The following is an 18,846-nucleotide window of genomic DNA, read 5'->3' on the forward strand; positions in this document are numbered from 1 at the left end:
GCTTCATAGACCCCACCTTGTGAAAGGCCTCAAGGATCCCTGATCTTCACTGTTTTGAATGCTGCCTATTTTCCCATCTCGTGCCACTTGCCCAACCAGTCTCTGAGCTACTCAACCCCCTCCAAAAGTGCCTCTGTGCCATGAGCACATACTTGTTCCTGTTGACTGGAAACACCCGCATCTCTTCCCTGTTGGCTGATCAAAGTTTCACCGTTACAGGACTCAAATGTTACGCCCCAGGAGCCTTCCTCGAGGCTGCAAGGGTTTGGCCCTTTCTCTTGTTTCCACAGGGTCTTGTTCATGCCCCCCTGGGCACTTATCAGACATGTGTAATCACTCATTTCCAGGCCGGCCCTGCCCTGGACTCTGGGGTCCCCAAAGGCCAGTATTGTTCGTATGTATTTACAGTAATCTCTACACTCAACATGGGGCTCAAACTCACGACCCCAAGATCAAGAGTCGTGTGCTCTTCCAACTGAGCCGGCCAGTCGCCTCAAGGCCAGTACTGTTTTCAAGTCACCCCTGTGGCCCCAGAGCCTACCCCAAACTGACTCTCAGCAAAGCTCCTCTTCATGAGACAGGGACACAGCCCCAGGGCAGAAGTGTCAGGAGAGGGGCGCCTGGGTGGCTCAGTCGTTAAGCGTCTGCCTTCAGCTTAGGTCATGATCCCAGGGTCCCAGGGTCGAGCCCCGCATCGGGCTCCCTGCTCGGCAGGGAGCCTGCTTCTCCCTCCCCCGCTCCCCCTGCTTGTGTTCCCTCTCTCGCTGTGGCTCTCTCTGTCGAATAAAATTAAAAAAAAAAAAAGTGTCAGGAGAGACTGCCCTGGGGACGGAAGGAAGGGGAGCAGGTCAGAATTTAGAGGCCAGGTGCTGGAGACACCGAGGACTCAACAGGGAACTCTCTGCTCATGCCAGGCGCTCCTCCCCTCTGTCACACTGAGAGCTACCACTATTGGAAGCAAAAGAAAAACAAACGTTGCCAAGCTTTATTCAGGCTGTCCTGGTTCCAGGTAAGGTGAGCTAGCCCCACACCCCGCCCCCACTCCGCAGCCCCCGAGCAGGCTCAGCCGCCTGCCCCCAGTCTCACTTCTTCTCCTCCTCCTTCTTGTCCTTCTTGCCATCCTTGTTGGCCTGCGAGGCCAGGGACCCCATGGCATTTCGAATAGCTTCATTGTTGGGATCCACGCCTGGAAGGTTCTCCAGGACACTCTGAAGGAACTCAGGGTCCTGCATCACGTCATAGTCATCCTCCTCCTGCAAAAGGGCAGTGTCGGCCCGGGGCGGGGGCGGGGTCGCCTGCGCAGCGCACTGCTGCCTGAGCCCCTCTCTCCACCTGACCGTCTGGGGGCGGGGCTGCCTCTGGCCGAGGGCAGAAATGACAATTCAGGAAAATACCCAGTGCCTACGTATGGTGCAAACTCACACATTCATTAGTGACCCAACAGAGAAACTGGAACCTTGCTTCCTGAGCATAAAGGATAAAAACAGATGCCATCATGTTCAGATTCCTTGCTGTCAGACACCCACTCCCTTTTCTTTGCCTTAGACCCTCTTTCACCCTCCTGGGAAGACAATATCCTATTATACACCAGTCCAGACTGCTCCCACCAAGAAGGAGGGCAAATTACAGAACATCAGGACACTTACCCAACCCGGACTGTGTTCATTCTATTGCCTTAGCAAGGTTTACAAACAAGAAATGTAGATCTAGGTGTTTCTTTCCCTCTGCTCCTCAAAAAGCTCACCTATGAAACCCTGTCGAATGGTTCCAGGCCTAGAGGTCTAAGGACATGAACACCAGGGGACTTGATACGTGACGGGGGTGGGGAGTCAACGCTGGCCCTCACCTTGGCAGGCTCAGATGTGTCCATGGCAGAACTGGCATCGATGTCAGCTGATTCTGCCTGGCCAAACTCTGAGGAAAAGAGGTCAGTCTGTTGAGCTCCATTTCCCTACCCAATCTCTCTGCCTGAGCACTGCTTCCCAGGCCCTGGCTCACCTGCACCCTGCAGGGACATCTGCATGGCATAGGCGATCTGCTCCTCCTCAGTCATACTGCTTAGGTCAGGGAGCCCGGTGCGGCCAAACTCCTGCTGGCTGATGGTCATCTTCAGCAGAGCGTCGTCTGAGTCTAGAAAAAGGAGAGCGGCAGAGCAAAACTGGTGCCATGTTCCACACAGGCCCAGCCCCAAACTGCTCCCCCAGCCCCTATATTCCCGGGCCGCCAGGCCTCCCCACCGCTACTCTGGCGTCTACGCCCCGCTCCACGGGGCAGCCCTGGCCCCATCCCTCACCTTCAGCCCCAGCTGTAGCAATCCCTGCCTCAGCTGCGGAGGCTGCAGCTGCCCGCCGGGCCTCCTCCTCCTGCCGCTGCCGCTGCTCTTCCATAGAGACACGGAGGGCCTGGCAAAGCGCCGGGCAAGGTCAGATGTTCTGCCCTCCCTCCTCACAGGCGCTTGGGGAAGTCAGTTGAGGGGCGGGAAGGGAACATAAAGGGGCAGCACATGGGGAAGAACCTGGGGAGGTAAGAGTTGATATAGGGAAAAAGGAAGGACTTGGGAGAAGCCTGGGGTTTAATCAGGAGAACTGAACAAGGCAGTCTGACACTGGTGCCCCTGGAGATCACACAGAATTAAGGGGAAAAGGGACCAAAGGGAGGCTGGGAAAATGAGCAAGGGTGTTCAGGACGGTTTAGGCCTAGAGACGCGATGTGGTATGGGGGTCCTCAGTGTAAGAGGGCAAAGGAGGCCCCCCGGGGTCGGAGGTCAACGTTTGCTCACCAGGGCCAGCTCAGGATCAGCACTGGGATCCACTCCAAATTCAAAGTCACTGGCACCAAGACCCAGCATGGCACCACCTTCACCAGCCAGAATCGGAGAACTGATGAGGGCGTCGGCCAAGCTGGGCCCAGGGGGCACTGTCACCAGATGAGAACCGGTTCCATCTTTGCCATTCAATGTGTTTACAAAGGCTGTCAGCTTTTCTGTGTTCACCTCCTAGGGGAGGGAAGAACACGGGAGGCTCTCCTGCCCGCCTTGCTCCCTGTCCTCTGCCATTTCAGCTCTTGTCTGTAGCTGCTCTCGCACAGTGCAGGCCCTCCTCTGGGGAAGGACTGCTCGGCTTATAACCGTATCGAGTCCATGCCCCCCAGCCCGTCCTTACTCACCTCTTCCCCAAAATTGATAATGTCAACATTTACTTTCTCCTTCTTGAGACGTTTAGCCAGTTTCACCAGCTAGGAAGAGGGAAGAGCAATGAGGAAATCTGTTCCATACCATGAGGGGAAACGACACACCTCACAAAAGCATACAAAAATCGGTTAACCTCCCCAAGGCCCCCCAGCAGAAACACTGAATTCCGCATATCCACCTTTCCCCAAAACGATGAACCCAATGCCTCTGGCAGGCTCTCCTAAAGCCCAAGAGGCCCCATTACCACATTCCCCGGCTGTCACCTGGACTCACATCCTTCTCGTTGTCCTCCACGGGGCTTCCCACAAAGGCAATGATGCGCATCTTGTGATTCTTGCCCTGTCGGTGCTTCAGAGCCAGCTTGTAAAGGAAGAGGAAGTCCTCACAGTCAGCCAGAGGAATCACTTAGCTCTCCTCTGTCACTGTTTCTTTTCTTATGGTTTCTTATGGCTCAAGTCCACCGTCATGTTCACACAAGGTCTAACCCATCCTCCACCCTTCCCTCCCTGCTTTGCCTCTGTGTAGACAAGGAAGAGGGTCTAAGTCTTAATTCCAAAAGTCTTTTCCTTCACCACCATCATCAGTCCTGGAATTCATCCCACCATATCCTTTCTACTCCTTTCTCTGGGTCACCTCTCTTCCCCTGCTCTGGTTCTAGCTCAACATTCCAGGGAAGAAATGAACAACGTTGAGGGCAGAACCTCAGAGCAAGGGGGAACAATCAAAGGGATCCAGTAGGACTCACATGGGCCACGCGGATGCCAGTGCAGAAGGTGATCTTGCCCTTGGGTTGGACAGTGTGGAGCTTGGAAAGAATGCGGCCGGTGTCGGGGGTGAGTGTGGTCAGCACTTCACAGTCACTGGGATGTAGGGAAAGGGTATGATTTCAGGTCAGGACACAAGTGCCTCTGAACCTGTGTTTGACTCATTTTTTTTAAGATTTTATTTATTTGACAGAAAGAGACACAGCAGGGAACACAAGCAGGGGGAGTGGGAGAGGGAGAAGCAGACTCCCCGCCGAGCAGGGAGCCCGATGCGGGGCTCGATCCTAGGGCCCAGGGATCACGACCTGAGCCGAAGGCAGACGCCTAACGACTGAGCCACCCATGAGCACCCCTACTTTTTTTTTTAAGGAAGCTCTACGCCCAACGTGGGGCTTGAACTCACTACCCCGAGATCAAGAGTCACATGCTCTACCGACTGAGCCAGCCAGGTGTCCCTAACTCATCTTTTCTTTAAAGACCTTGATAATAACTGTAATTTCTACTTTTCTTAATCACACATCCAGTGTTTAGACGGTAGACCTTAAAAGTTCTCATTACAAGGAAAGAAAAATGTGTGATATTGTGAAATATGGGCATTAACTAAACTTGGTGTGGTGATCATTTCACAATATATACAGATATCAAATCGTTACACTGTATACCTTAAACTTATGCCATGTTACATGTCAATTGTATCTCAATAAAACCGGAAAAAGACATCTAGTATTTAGTAGATATGATATGAGCACAGGAAATAAGGGGTTGATTTTGCAAGAAACTTGCCCTCTTCCTCCCAATGTTTCCCTTGAACTCTTCTCGTGTTATCCTGCTCCCAGGGCCCCAAGAATCCTCCACCACAGCTGGATGCTGGTGAGTATGTCTCCTCGCCGCTCCGTTTCCAGACCTACTTGCCACCTAACAACATATATACTGGAATGGGAGGTAACTCATTTGAGGATTACCAGTTCCTAAAACAAATCACTTTTGGAGTAAGAGGATGTGTGATACAGGCCCTGGGGACTCTTATCCAAAATAACTTTTCATTGACTTTAAAATATATTATGAGGGCGCCTGGGTGGCTCAGTCGTTAAGCGTCCGCCTTCGGCTCAGGTCATGGTCCCTGGGTCCTGGGATCGAGCCCTGCATCTGGCTCCCTGCTCATTATTATTAAATAAATAAATATTTATTTATTTAAATAAATAAAATCTAAAATAAAATAAAATAAAAAATAAAATAAAATATATTATGAAATTTCACCCTAGCAGATTTAGTTTCATAACTGAATTATATTCAGACTAACATTAAACTCAAGTTGTGGGGCGCTTGAGTAGCTCAGCTGGTTAAGCGTCTGACTCTTGATTTTGGCTCAGGTCCTGGTTTCCAGATCCTGAGATTCAGCCCCACATTGGGCTGCTCGCTCAGCAGGGAGTCCGCTGGAGCTTCTCTCCCCCTCCCTCTGCCCCTTCCCACCCACCCTGTGCTGTGCTCATGCTCTCTCTGTCTCAAATAAATTAAGTCTTTAAAATAAGTAAATAAATAAACTCAAGTTGCTATTTATATTTTTCTGAACAGTGAAGAATGGAGTCTAGTAAGGTTGATAGGCAAATGCAGCTTATTGGGATCTACAAAAGGATAGCAACCTGGATGCCACAGTGGGTTACCTGTGGGAAAACACCCACTCGCCTACCAAGCCCCTTCCTCCTCTGCCCCATGTACTTGGCCAGTGTGATGAGGCCCACGTTGTTCTCCGGGTTGCTGCGGGTCTTAGAGTGACAGACTATGTTGACAGCGTCTTGTTGAGCCTGCAGCCGGGTGGGTAAGAAGTCCCCATTCCGCATGTACTCACTGTTGTCCACGCTGTCAGATTAAAAGGAAGAGAAAGAGGACATACTGTAAGATCTCTCTGAAACATTCTTTAGTTCCAGGGACCCCTACCCTCCTTCAAAACTTTGACGGACACTGTCATGCACAGTAGTGGCTCTCAGTCTCTAAGAAACACAGAACCACCTACAACTTAAAAAAGAAAAAAAAAATTACATATATATGATACACACACACACACACACACACACACACACACACACACACACTTCCAAGCCTTACACCAGACTTACTGACTCAAAATGATCAAAGGAGGGGCACCTGGGTGGCTCAGTCGGCTGGGCAGCCGATTCTTGGTTTCAGCTCAGGTCATGATCTCAGGGTCATGAGATCAAGCCCCACACTGGGCTCCATGCTCGGTGTGGAGACTACTTAAGATTCTCCTTCTCCCTCCTCCCATCTCCCTTTCTTAAAAAAAAGACCAAAGGAGGAAACACATTTTAAATCTCCATTCCACAGGGCGCCTGGATGGCTCAGTTGGTTAAGTGACTGCCTTCTGCTCAGGTCATGATCCCGGAGTCCCAGGATCAAGTCCCACATCGGGCTCCCTGCTCAGTAGGGAGTCTGCTTCTCCCTCTGACCCTCTCTCCTCTCATGCTCTCTCTCTCTCTCTTTTTTTTTCTAAAGATTTTATTTATTTATTTGACAGAGAGAGACACAGCGAGAGAGGGAACACAAGCAGGGGGAGTGGAAGAGGGAGAAGCAGGCTTCCCGCTGAGCAGGGAGCCCAATGCGGGGCTTGATCCCAGGACGCTGGGATCATGATCTGAGCCGAAGGCAGACGCTGAATGACTGAGCCACCCAGGCGGCCCCTCACTCTCTCTCTCTTAAATAAAAAAAAAATCTTTAAAAAAAAAAATCTCCATTCCACAAATGATTCTGATAAGCACCAAATGTTGCAATCTGTTCAAGTACCACAATCACCTTATAATCTGCAGTTAAATGTTATTAAGCACTGTCATGGATGAATATTCAAAATTTGCCTTCAAAATAGAAGTATTCCTGGGGCACCTGTGTGGCTTAGTCGGTTAAGTGTCTGTCTTCGGCTAGGTCATGATCCCTGGGTTTTGGGATCGAACCCCACATGGGGCTCCTTGCTCAGTGGGGAGCCTGCTTCTCCCTCTGCCTGCCACTCCCCCTGCTTATGCCCTCTCTCTAATAAATAAAAATCTTTTTTTTTTAAGATTTTATTTATTTGAGAGAGAGTGAGACAGAGAGCACATGAGAGGGGGGAAGGTCAGAGGGAGAAGCAGACTCCCTGCTGAGCAGGGAGCCCGATGCGGGACTCGATCCTGGGACTCCAGGATCATGACCTGAGCCGAAGGCAGTCGCTTAACCAACTGAGCCACCCAGGCGCCCATAAATAAAAATCTTTAAGAATCCATTAAAAAAAAAGTATTCCAAAGGTAGAAAATATTTATAAAATAAATATGGGCACTGAGTGCAGAAAAGCACAATGCAATCATCTGGTTAAATGTTTTTTTTGTGTGTTTTTTTTTTAAAGATTTTATTTATTTATTTGACAGAGAGACACAGCGAGAGAGGGAACACAAGCGGGGGGAGTGGGAGAGGGAGAAGCAGACTCCCTGCTCACCAGGGAGCCCGATGTGGGGCTCGATCCCAGGACCCTGGAATCATGACCTGAACTGAAGGCAGACACTTATCGACTGAGCCATCCAGGCGCCCCTGGTTAAATGTTTAACAGCGTTGGCAGCTGGACCAAACTGCAAAAATGAGGTTCCATGGATCTGGGGTCTCACTTCTTTTATCCTTGCAGTTTTTCCCGATCTAAGAAATACAGATAATATGAAATACAAGCTCTGGCTTCCCAGAGACCACAAGAAGGCAAGAAAGTAAGGGGAACCCTCCTACACTTTTGATGGGAATGCAAGCTGGTGCAGCCACTCTGGAAAACAGAATGGAGGTTCCTCAGAGTTGAAAACAGAGCTACCCTATGACCCAGCAATGGCACTCCTGGGTATTTACCCCAAAGATACAAATGTAGTGATCTGAAGGGGCATATGCACCCCAATGTTTGTAGCAGCAATGTCCACAATAGCCAAACTATGGAAAGAGGCTAGATGTCCATCGGCAGATGAATGGATAGAGAAGATGTGGTGTGTGTATATATATATATATATATATATATATATATATACACACACACAATGGAATATTATGCAGCCATCCAAAAAAATGAAATCTTGCCATTTGCCATGATGTAGATGGACCTAGAGGGTATTATGCTAAGCAAAGTAAGTCAATCAGAGAAATACAATTATCATATGATCTCACTGATATGAGGAATTTAAGAAACAAGGCAGAGGATCATAGGGGAAGAGAGGAAAAAATGAAACGGGACAAAACCAGAGAGGGAGACAAACCATAAGAGACTCTTAATCTCAGGAAACACACTGAGGGTTGCTGGAGTGGAGGGGGGTAGGAGGGGGTGGCTGAGTGATGGATATTGGGGAGGCTATGGGTTATGGTGAGCACTATGAATTGTGTAAGACTGATGAATCACCGATCTGTACCCCTGAAACAAATACATTATGTTAATAAAAGGAAAAAAAAAAAGGGGGTAAGAAAGTGAAGCAGTTATACAAGCCCTGAAGAGGACCAATTCCTGATGACTTGAGATCCCTCAGCACTCTAATCGTCAATGATTCCATCTGTGTTGCAGTGTCCTCCCAGATGAGACACTTCATTTCCACTGGCAAACAAAATATGGGCTGGGGGATGCCTGGGTGGCTCAGTCGGTTAAGCGTCTGCCTTCGGCTCAGGTCATGATCCTGGAGCCCCAGAGATGGAGTCCTGAATCCAGGCTCCCTGCTCAGCGGGGAGTCTGCTTCTCCCTCCTCTGCTCCTTCCCCCGCTTATGCTCTATCTCTGACAAATAAATAAATAAAATCTTTGAAAAAAATATGGGCGGGGCAATCTTTTAATATCCTTTGACAATAAATATAAGCCAGAAATGATGAAGAGAGGAATTAAGAAACTACTGAAAGAAATAGAAAAGGGAGTAAAGGGCAGTGTTCAGGTTCAAATCCCCAATCTGTTATTAATTATTGTTATTTTTAATTTTTATTAATTTGATTATTAATACATGTTTTAACACATTGATTATCCTGAGGAAGTTACTGTATTTCTCTAAGGTCTAGTTACTTCAGCTGTAAAGTGGGTTTTACTGTATGCAGGTGAGGGTAGGCTTACAGGACTGCTATAATGATGAAATGCACAGAAAGTACTTAGCACAATGCCTAACAATAAGCATGACACATGGACTAGTTCTCATAGTGTAAACTCCATCTACATAGAGGGGTCAAGGGCTGACTCTACTGACCATGCATTATATTCTTTTTTCCCTGATACACTGTTTCTGATTATTCTCCCGGCAGAAAAGCAACAGCCTCTCTAGCTTCAAATACAGTAGTGACTTCAAATATAAGAAACAATGGAGGCTTTGAGGACTGTCCAGCTGGAACAGCTACTAAGTATAAGGGCTGTGGGCAAGAGCAGCAGATGGATGAGGGTTGGAAGAAAAGCGTCAGAGTGAGCACGGGGACTTGAGAGGGAGGGAGAACAGATAGTGGAGAATGTGGGAGCAGGGCTGACACTTTGTCACGCATTAGAACACTGGGAGGGTGATGGTAGTATGGGGGTATTGAAAACACAGATGCCTTAACACCTAGGTGTGCATCCCTAAAAAACACAGTTTCTCCAGTCTTGAACTTCATATGAATTGAATAATATACCTATTTCTTGACTACTTTTGCTCAATGGTATATAATTCTTCCCAACAAAAATCCATCTCAAAATAAGGGCTTAGGATATTATCCAGCTATTCCATAAAGTCTTCATTTAAAAAAAGAATATAGAGCTCCCGGCCATTTTGGCAGCTGGTTTTAGGTTGGGGCCATCCCGCATCTAAGGCAGGAAGATGGTGGCCACAAAGAAGACGAAAAAGTCGCTGAAATCGATCAACTCCAGGCTCCAACTTGTTATGAGAAGTGGAAAGTACGTGCTGGGGTACAAGCAGAGCACCGTCACAAACATTTTACCTACCTGTGCTATAAGGCAAGTGGAGGTTACGATCATTCCCAGTGAGAGATTTACTACATTCTCAATAACATGCAGCTGGTAAGTAGCAGAAAACACAGGATTTTGGATTCAAATCCTGTCCTTTTTCTACTCTAACATGCTCTGTCCCAGAAGTTGCCACACTTAGCACATAAACATATAGGACTCCCAGTTAAATTGAACTACAGATAATTAACAAATAACTTTTTAGAATAAATACGTCCTCTGCAATATTTGGGACACACTTCTAGCCATTTTTGTATTTAAAAACTACTGTTTATATGAATTCAAATTTAGCTGGGCATCCTATATTTTATCTGGCAATGTTATCCTTTTCCCACCCCGCCAAAAGAAACTCTTAGGTGGCTCTCCCATCCAACTGGTGATTTGTGTGTTTGTGTACTATTCCATATTATATTCTACTCTCATAGTTCGAAGAAACTGTGGAAACCTTGCAAAAGTTTGTGTCCTCTGCTTCTAATCCAACTCATAATAAGATACTGAGCCCAAGTCTGAGACTGAAGAAGAGGGTTAGCTCACCAGACAAGAGCTTTAATGTCAGATAGCCTAAGGTTTAAATCTTGGCTCCCCCACTTAATTAGCCGTGTGACTTTGGGTAAGTCATTTAAAACTGCTGAGACTCGTTATCCTCATCTGTAAAACGGAAGAATATTTATGGAGAAGTGTTGTGAGGTTTAAATGAGAAAACGTAAATTAATGCCTGACACATAGAAAGCAATTTATAAATAGTACCTTTCAAGATGATACAGGGAAAGGTAATGGAGACAGACACGAACGACTGGGGCGGGGAAAGGATTTATAATCTCTCTTGCTAACATCCATTATTTTGAGAAGAGTAGAGGAGGGCAGATGAGTCTGAGAAGCAGGACTCTCGCTACAGACAGCAGACCTGGGGCTAGTCTAGGGGAGACGACGCTAAAATAGAGCAAAGAAGCAGGGATTGGCCAGTCAATGTCCGAAAGCTGAGGGATACTGGGGTACTCCGGCCCCGTTCTCCTCTCCCGGGCCCTGGGATGACTCAGGGAGTCCATGGGGCTCCTTCCTTCTTGTGGCCCAAGGCCGCATCTCACAGATCGTTCCCCCACCCCCCCGCACCCCAGGCCCACCCGGCCTCCGCGCGACACGCGCCCCCCCTCAGTCCCGCCCCCGCCACGGGTCCCGAGGTAGCTCCTCACCAAACCATAGTGCTTTCCAACACCATCTTGCCACCTTCCTCCCTCCCCGACCGGTTCTTCTAGACAGCCTAACAACAACTCCTTCCATTGGCCCAGCGCTCACCACCAATCACAGGCCTCGCTCAGCCAGCCGCTTCCGCTTCCATCCGCGTTGCGCTCTGGGAGTTGTAGGCGCCGCCAAAATAAAAAGAGTGTGTAAGGGACGGACGAAGGACTGAGGTGACACGCAAAAAGAGGACCGACCTCTACCTTCCCTTTTATTCAAGTTCTCTGGTTGAGTTCCCTGCCGGCGGATCTAAAAGAGGCGGTGGAGGAGCCCTTGAAATTGCTGTGGATGTGTTTGCCGGCATCTTCATTTTTAGAAACTGGTGGGATCTCCCATCCAAGCACTAACCAGGCCCGATCCTGCTTAGCTTCCGAGAAACAGGTGGGATGGTAATGACCTTTCACCTCCGTCACTTTCCCATAGAGCTTTATGCACCCAACCACCAGCCCTTATCCTCCAGAACTGAATATGGATCTTTCTCTCCCATTTAATTAAGGGCAGGAAAGTTGTCCTAATCTTTGCCATCCCTGAGCCCAGTACAGAGCCCGACACGTGGTAAGAACCCAGAAAAGGTTTGACGAATCAATCCTTTTATAATTAATCTCCCAAAGAATGGGAGACAAACTGGTAAACCATTTTGGTTTGTTTTAATCAAGAATAACATTCAAGGGGGGCCTGGGTGGCTCAGTCGGTTAAGCGGCTGCCTTCTGCTCAGGTCATGATCCCAGGGTCCTGGGATCGAGCCCCACATTGGGCTCCCTGCTCTGCGGGAAGCCTGCTTCTCCCTCTCCCGCTCCCCCTACTTGTGTTCCCTCTCTCGCTGTCTCTCTTTCTGTCAAATAAATAAAATATTTAAAAAAAAATAACATTTAAAAATGTGTTGGATTGGGCGCCTGGGTGGCTGAGGCGGTTAAGCAGCTGTCTTCAGCTCAGGTCATCATCCAGGGTCCTGGGATCGAGTCCCGCATCGTGCTCCCTGCTAAGCTGGGAGCTGGCTTCTCCCTCTCCCTTTGCCCCTCCCCTCGCTCGTACTCTCTCAAATAAATATATAAAATCTTAAAAAAAAAAAAGCTTTGGATTACCTTCCCATACACACACGAAAATGGGAGTTTCATGACTGAGCCACCCAGGCGCCCCTAGATGTTGGTTTTAATAGATATGTTCAAAAATTACTGGTAACTGTCAGAGCTTGATTAGGAGTAAAATCTCCCTATCATGGCGGGGGGGGGGGCGGGGGGGAAGCTGTCAATATAACCATAGACAGGAAAGGGGAAACAAGAAATCACAGAAAAATAATTAGTGACAAGTTCAAACATAACCAAAATAGTTTGCAAACAAGACAAGAAATACATTTTTTAAAAACAGCTACACAATGTAAATAGAGAAACACCAAACTAAGTGATAAGAAGGTAAAAATATGGGACGCCTGGGTGGCTCCGTCTGTTAGGCATCTGCCTTTGGCTCAGGTCATGATCCTGGGGTCCTGGGAGCAGCCCCAAATTGGGCTACCTGCTCGGCGGGGAACATGTTTCTCCCTCCCTCTGCCCTCTGCCTGCCGCTCCCCCTGCTTGTGCTCTCTCTCTCTCTCTCCCTCTAATGAATAAATAAAGTCTTAAAAAACAAGGTAAAAATAAAGGGAGAGAGTGAAAAAAATATTCCAGGCAGTAGTAATAACCGAAAGCTGTGTAGCTATATTAATATTGTACAAAACAGAAATCAACACAAATAACTGAAATCAGATCAGGAGAGGGGTATTTCATAAAATATAAAATTCAACAACAAAAAATGCTCTGGGTTAATCAGGATAATGCAACTCGAGAGACAAGTTGAACATCAGGGATAACTAAGTTAGTATTCTTCTAAATGTATAAGTAAACGAAGACAAACATTCAACCCAAACAAAGGGACTAGGAAGTGAATGTTCTGGAATGTCATCACTGTTCTGGGAAACCATGATCCATGATACCTGTGCAGGGAAGTGTCACCTTCTCAGCTTTAGTCAGATATTTAATAGGTTGTGACCAGTGTTTAGTTAGTACACTTTTTAAAAAAGATTTTATTTATATTTATTTGAGAGAGTGAGAGAGAGAGCACGAGAGGGTGGTGGGCTGAGGGAGTTGGCTCAGGTTGTGATCCCAGGGTCCAGGGATTGAGCACCTAATGGGGCTCCCTGCTCAGCAGGGAATCTGCTTCTCCCTCTGCCTCTTCTCTTCCCCCCACTCATGCTCTCTCTCAAATAAATAAATAAAATCTTTTTTAAAAAGTCTATGGGGGGGCGCCTGGGTGGTTCAGTCGTTAAGCGTCTGCCTTCAGTTCAGGTCATGATCCCAGTGTCCTGGGATCGAGCCCCTGCATCGGGCTCCCTACTCAGCGGGAAGCCTGCTTCTCCCTCTCCCACTCCCCCTGCTTGTAATCCCTCTCTCGCTGTGTCTCTCTCTGTCAAAAAAATAAATAAAAATCTTTAAAAAATAATAAAAATTTAAAAAGTCTATGGAGGGGCACCTGGGTGGCTCAGTTGATTAAGCGTCTGCTGTCAGCTCAGGTCATGATCCTGGGGTTATGGGATCGAGCCCCGCATAGGGCTCCCTGCTGGGCTGGGAGCCTGTTTCTCCCTCTCCCTCTGCCTGCTGCCCCCCTTGCTGTGTTCTCCCTCTCTCTCTGTCAAATAAATAAAATCTTAAAAAAAAAGTCTATGGAGATATTGTAAAGAATACAAAATATAGTGACCATTAAAAAATGAGAGAGTGAGGGCACCTGGGTGGCTTAGTCAGTTAAGCATCCAACTGTTGGTTTTGGCTCAGGTCATGATCTCATAGGTTGTGGGATTGAGCCCTACAACAGGCTCTGCGCTCAGCGGGGCGTCTGCTTGAAGATTCTCTCCTTCTGCCCCTCCTCCCACACTCTCTCTCTCTCAAATAAATAAATCTTTTAAAAAATGAGACAGTGAAAAATAGATGCTATAGGATCGACTTAACTCAACCTGAGAATGAACTCTCTTTGAACAGAGATGTCCTGTTAGCATTATGTCAGAAGGTGTTCAGTTAAGAGATATGTGAGTTGCAACAATGCACACAAAAAATGAAATCTGATAGGATCACATTTCAGTAAAACAAGAGTTCTATAATGAAAAAAGCAAAAACAAAACTGTTCATTTACCTTTGATTCAGGTACTATTCTTGGCACTTGGAAGGGAACAAAACAAAATCCTGCCCTCACAGAGCTTACGTTCTATGGGAGAAGGCAGACAATAAACCAATAAGGAAATAAGTAGATAAACAAGATATAAATATTATGTATTTATATATTTATACTAATTTATATTAATTTATATTTATATTATTTATATTAACATATTAATATATACTTATATTAATATATCAATATATTAATTTATATTAACATGTTTATACTTATGTTAATATATTTTATGTATGAAATATATTAATTTATATTAATATATCATTTATATTAATATATCTATATTATTAATTTACATATTATTTTATATATTAAATTTATATATAAATATATATTTATATATAAAATATATATTTATATATAAAATATATTGCATCATATTAAAATATATACAATTTTCAGGATGCCTGGGTGACACAGTCGGTTAAGCGTCTGCCTTTGGCTCAGGTCATGACCCCAGGGTCCTGGGATCAAGTCCCACATCGGGCTCTTTGCTCAGTGGGGAGTCTGCTTCTCCCTCTCCCACTCCCCCTGCTTGTGTTCCCTCTCTCTGACAAATAAATAAATATATATATGTAGGGGCGACTGGGTGGCTCAGTCAATAAAGCGTCTGCCTTCAGCTCAGGTCATGGTCCCAGGGTCCTGGGATCAAGCCCTGCATCGGGCTCCCTGCTCCGCGGGAAGCCTGCTTCTCCCTCTCCCACTCCCCCTGCTTGTGTTCCCTCTCTCTCTGTGTCTCTCTCTGTCAAATAAATAAAATATTTAAATATATATATATACAATTTTTTTCAAATAATGGTGATCACTTCAGAGGAAAATAAACCAAGGTGGATGTGGTTTCTATTTTATATAAATAGGATATTAGGGAAGCTTTACATCTGAACAGCGATCTAAAGAATACCTAGGGGAAAGAGCAAGTGGAAATGCCCTGAGACAAGAATGTATTTAAGAACATGGAGTCCAGTAAGGGCAGGGGGAGCAGAGGGAGGGAGGGAGGGAGAGAAGAAATAAGACCAAAGAAGCAAAGGCAGTAAAGAGGTTGGTGTACAGCCTCATAGATCTTTTTAAGGATTCTGAATGAGGGGCGCCTGGGTGGCTCAGTTGGTTAAGCGACTGCCTTCGGCTCAGGTCATGATCCTGGACTCCCAGGATGGAGTCCCGCATCAGACTCCCTGCTCAGCAGGGAGTCTGCTTCTCCCTCTGACCCTCCCCCCTCTCATGTGCTCTCTCTCTCATTCTCTCTCAAATAAATAAATCAAATCTTTAAAAAAAAAAAGGATTCTGAATGAGATAAGAGCTTGTTGGAAAGTTTTCAACAGAGGATAGGCGGGATTTGATGTAGTGTTTTTTTTTACCTCAAATTTTTATTGTTATGTTAATCACCATACATTACATCATTAGTTTTTGATGTAGTGTTCCATGATTCACTGTTTGTGCATAACACCCAGTGCTCCACGCAGAATGTGCCCTCTTTAATACCCATCACCAGGCTAACCCATCCCCCCACCCCCCTGATGCAGTGTTTTAATAGCATCACTTAGTCCGCTGCATTGAGAAGGGACTGTGGGGGAAAAAAGCAGGAGAGAAACCAATTAGGAGACTACTTCAGTGATCAGATAATACGATGGTGGCTTGCTCTAGGTGGTAACAAGAGGTGGAATGGTTACATATAGTTGGATTTTGAGTATTTAATAAGGTACAAAACTGACAGAATTTGCCCATGGATTTGATGGAGGATGTAAGGGAAGGTAATGTTAAGGAAGACACCAGAGTTGGTTTTAGACAACTAGAAAAATGGAATCACTACTTTTTAAATTATTATTATTTTTTAACTAGGCTCCACGCCCAAAGTGGGGCTTGAACTCACGACTCTGGGATCAAGAGTCACCCGCTCTACCAACGGAGCCAGTCAGGCTCCCTGTCACTATTTCTGAAGATGGCCTTAGGAGGGGCGGGACCAAGAAATTCAGCTTTGGTCATGTTAGGTTTAAGATGCCTAGATGGCGATGTCAAGTAAGCGGGTAGATATATGAGTTTGCGGTTCAGAAGGAAGATCTGGGCTGGAGATAGAAATTTGGGAGCTTTTAGCCAATATTGAGATGGTCTTTAGATCATGAGGTGACAGAGGATTTAGGCAAATTATACAGGGTCTTTAGGCTACTGTAAGGACTTATAAACTTACTTAGGGAGTGAATGTAGACTAAAAGAAGGGGTCCTATGATTGAGTCTTGGGGCACTTCAACATTCAGTGGTTAGGGAGAAAAGGAGGAACAAGTAAAGGATGGAGATGGAGCAGTGCAGTACCTTGGTGAGGACAACCAGGTGAAAGTAGCATCCCAGAAGCTAAGTGGAGGGAGTAATAAGCTGTCAGATGCTGCTGACACATCAAGTAAGAGGAGGATTGATATATTTAGGCACATGGTCATCAGTGACCTTAATAAAAGATGTTTTGGTTGGGTGGCGGGGGCAAAAACTTAGAGGAAGTTCAAGAGAGATTAGGGTCAAAAAAACTACTAACAAAAATTCAGGGATGGCTGGGTGGCTCAGTTGATTAAGCGTCTGCCTTCAGCTCAGGTCATGATCCCAGGGTCCTGGGATTGAGTTGCCCTTCGGGCTCCCTGCTCAGCGGAGAGTCTGCTTCTCTCTCTACCCCTCCCCGTTGCTTGTGATCTCTCTCGGACAAATAAAATCTTTTTAAAAAAAATAAAATCTTTAAGAAAAAAAAAGAAAGAGGGGCTCTTGGGTGGCTCAGTCAGTTAAGTGTCTGACTCTTGATACCAGGCCAGGTCTTGATCTCAGGGTCCTGAGTTCAGGCCCCACACTTTGGACTCTGCACTGGGCATGGAGCGAACTTTTTTTTTTTAAGATTTTATTTATTTATTTGACAGAGACATAGCAAGAGAGGGAACACAAGCAGAGGGGAGTGGGAAAGGGAGAAACAGGCTTCCCGCCAATCAGGGAGCCCGATGGGGGCTCGATCCCAGGACCCTGGGATCATGACCTGAGCTGAAGGCAGACGCTTAACGACTGAGCCACCCAGGCGCCCCCATAGAGCCAACTTAAAAGTAAAGAAAGAAAAGAGAAAAAAAGTAAATAATACACAGTTTATTTTTAAAGAGGCTCTTTTTTTTTTTTTAAGATTTATTTGACAGAGAGAGAGAGCACAAGCCGGGGAGTAGCAGGTAGAGGGAGAGGGAGAAGCAGGCTTCCCACTGAGCAAGGAGCCCCGACACAGGGCCCAATCCCTGGACTCCGGGACCATGACCTGAGCCAAAGGCAGATAGTTAACCAACTGAGCCACCCAGGCGCCCCTGGAATATATTTTAAATGGCAAGAAGGGATGAGACTCCAAATCTGTTGAGTCTGAAACTCCAACTTTCAGAATAGTTAAGACTGACATGCTTAAGAGAAAAACATTAAACCAGGATTTCCAGCTTTATTATCCTTGTTTAAAAAAGATATTTATTTAAAATATTATTTAAAAATTTTATTTATCTGACAGAGACAGACACAGCGAGAGGGAACACAAGCAGGGGGAGCAGCAGAGGGAGAAGGAGAAGCAGGCTTTACGCGGAGCAGGGAGCCCGATGCGGGGCTAGATTCCAGGACCCTGGGATCATGACCTGAGTCGAAGGCAGATGTTTAACCACTGAGCCACCCAGGCACCCCAGATTTTTATTTATTTGAGCGAGCGAGAGAGAGAGAGCACGCGTGCCAGCGCAGTAGCAGGGGGAGGTGCAGAGGGAGAGGGAGAAGCAGCCTTTGCGCGGATTGTGGAGTCCCACACGGGGCTCAAACCCAGGATCCCTAGATCATGACTTGAGCTGAAGTCAGATGCCTAGGCGAGCCACCCAGGTGCCCCTCCAGCTTTATTATCCTATGGTCTCACTTGGTTTCCTTAATTTTTAGTTATCACAGTTTTCCCCTTAGCAGGCCCTACGTGCATTTGGATTGCAGGGTCCTGCTATAGAAGTAGTGGTTGCTGCTCACCACTAGAGGGACCCTCTGACTGTAAGAGGGTATCTACTGCACCCACTCAGCAGTTGAATGGATGATTGAAGAGGGACTGACCAGATACGGGTGGCAGAAAGACCACTTATGCCTAAAACATGTTCAGATTCAATTCCTTTTTTTTTTTAAAGATTTTATTTATTTATTTGACACAGAGAGAGACAGTGAGAGAGGGAACACAAGCAGGCGGAGTGGAAGAGGGAGAAGCAGGCTTCCCGCCGAGCAGGGAGCCCGACACGGGGCTCGATCCCAGGAAGCTGGGATCATGACCTGAGCCGAAGGCAGACGCCCAACGACTTGAGCCACCCAGGCGCCCCAGATTCATTTCCTATTAGGGAAAGAGTTTTATCCTTATCCAGTCTAAAGGAGTGACTTAAACTCAAATTCAAAACTTTGACAATCCCCAGTTCCTTCTTCACTCCAATTACTTGTTCTATCATAGTTTTCTTTTTTTTAAGTTTTATTTATTTATTTGACAGA

The 18,846-nt window shown here is 46.5% G+C and overlaps 1 protein-coding gene across 2 annotated transcripts; it reads right to left on the minus strand.

The window, feature by feature from the left end:
• Nucleotides 1-951: 951 nt before the first annotated feature.
• On the minus strand, nt 952-11,199 carry PSMD4 (proteasome 26S subunit ubiquitin receptor, non-ATPase 4). Of its 2 annotated transcripts, none has more exons than XM_088022267.1 (10): nt 11,117-11,199; nt 5,671-5,811; nt 3,936-4,050; nt 3,464-3,550; nt 3,166-3,234; nt 2,780-2,995; nt 2,294-2,402; nt 1,999-2,130; nt 1,847-1,914; nt 952-1,253 (listed from the first exon to the last, which is right to left on the minus strand). In XM_088022267.1, the coding sequence occupies exons 1-10, from the start codon at nt 11,197-11,199 to the stop codon at nt 1,083-1,085; spliced, it is 1,191 nt and encodes a 396-aa protein (XP_087878393.1). In that variant the 3' UTR covers nt 952-1,082. The 2 variants fall into 2 exon arrangements, with proteins under 2 accessions (XP_087878393.1, XP_027944030.1); XM_028088229.2 differs by having other exon boundaries at nt 11,112-11,197.
• Between the last annotated feature and the right edge of the window lie 7,647 nt (nt 11,200-18,846).

Source organism: Eumetopias jubatus, unplaced genomic scaffold (genome assembly GCF_037043125.1).
Source record: "Eumetopias jubatus isolate StellerSeaLion01/CBP00866 unplaced genomic scaffold, mEumJub1_p1.0 scaffold_4, whole genome shotgun sequence".
Lineage (NCBI taxonomy): Eukaryota > Metazoa > Chordata > Mammalia > Carnivora > Otariidae > Eumetopias > Eumetopias jubatus.

What these genes read in the sequence shown, in the direction of transcription:
- PSMD4 (XM_088022267.1), bottom strand. Translation starts at nt 11,199, where the DNA reads ATGGAAGGAGTTGTTGTTAGGCTGTCTAGAAGAACCGGTCGGGGAGGG. An exon ending in TGCTACAGCTGGGGCTGAAG is followed by an intron (nt 2,131 to 2,293) that starts GTGAGGGATGGG and finishes TCCTTTTTCTAG; the next exon opens with ACTCAGACGACGCTCTGCTG. An exon ending in GATGTCCCTGCAGGGTGCAG is followed by an intron (nt 1,915 to 1,998) that starts GTGAGCCAGGGC and finishes TCTTTTCCTCAG; the next exon opens with AGTTTGGCCAGGCAGAATCA.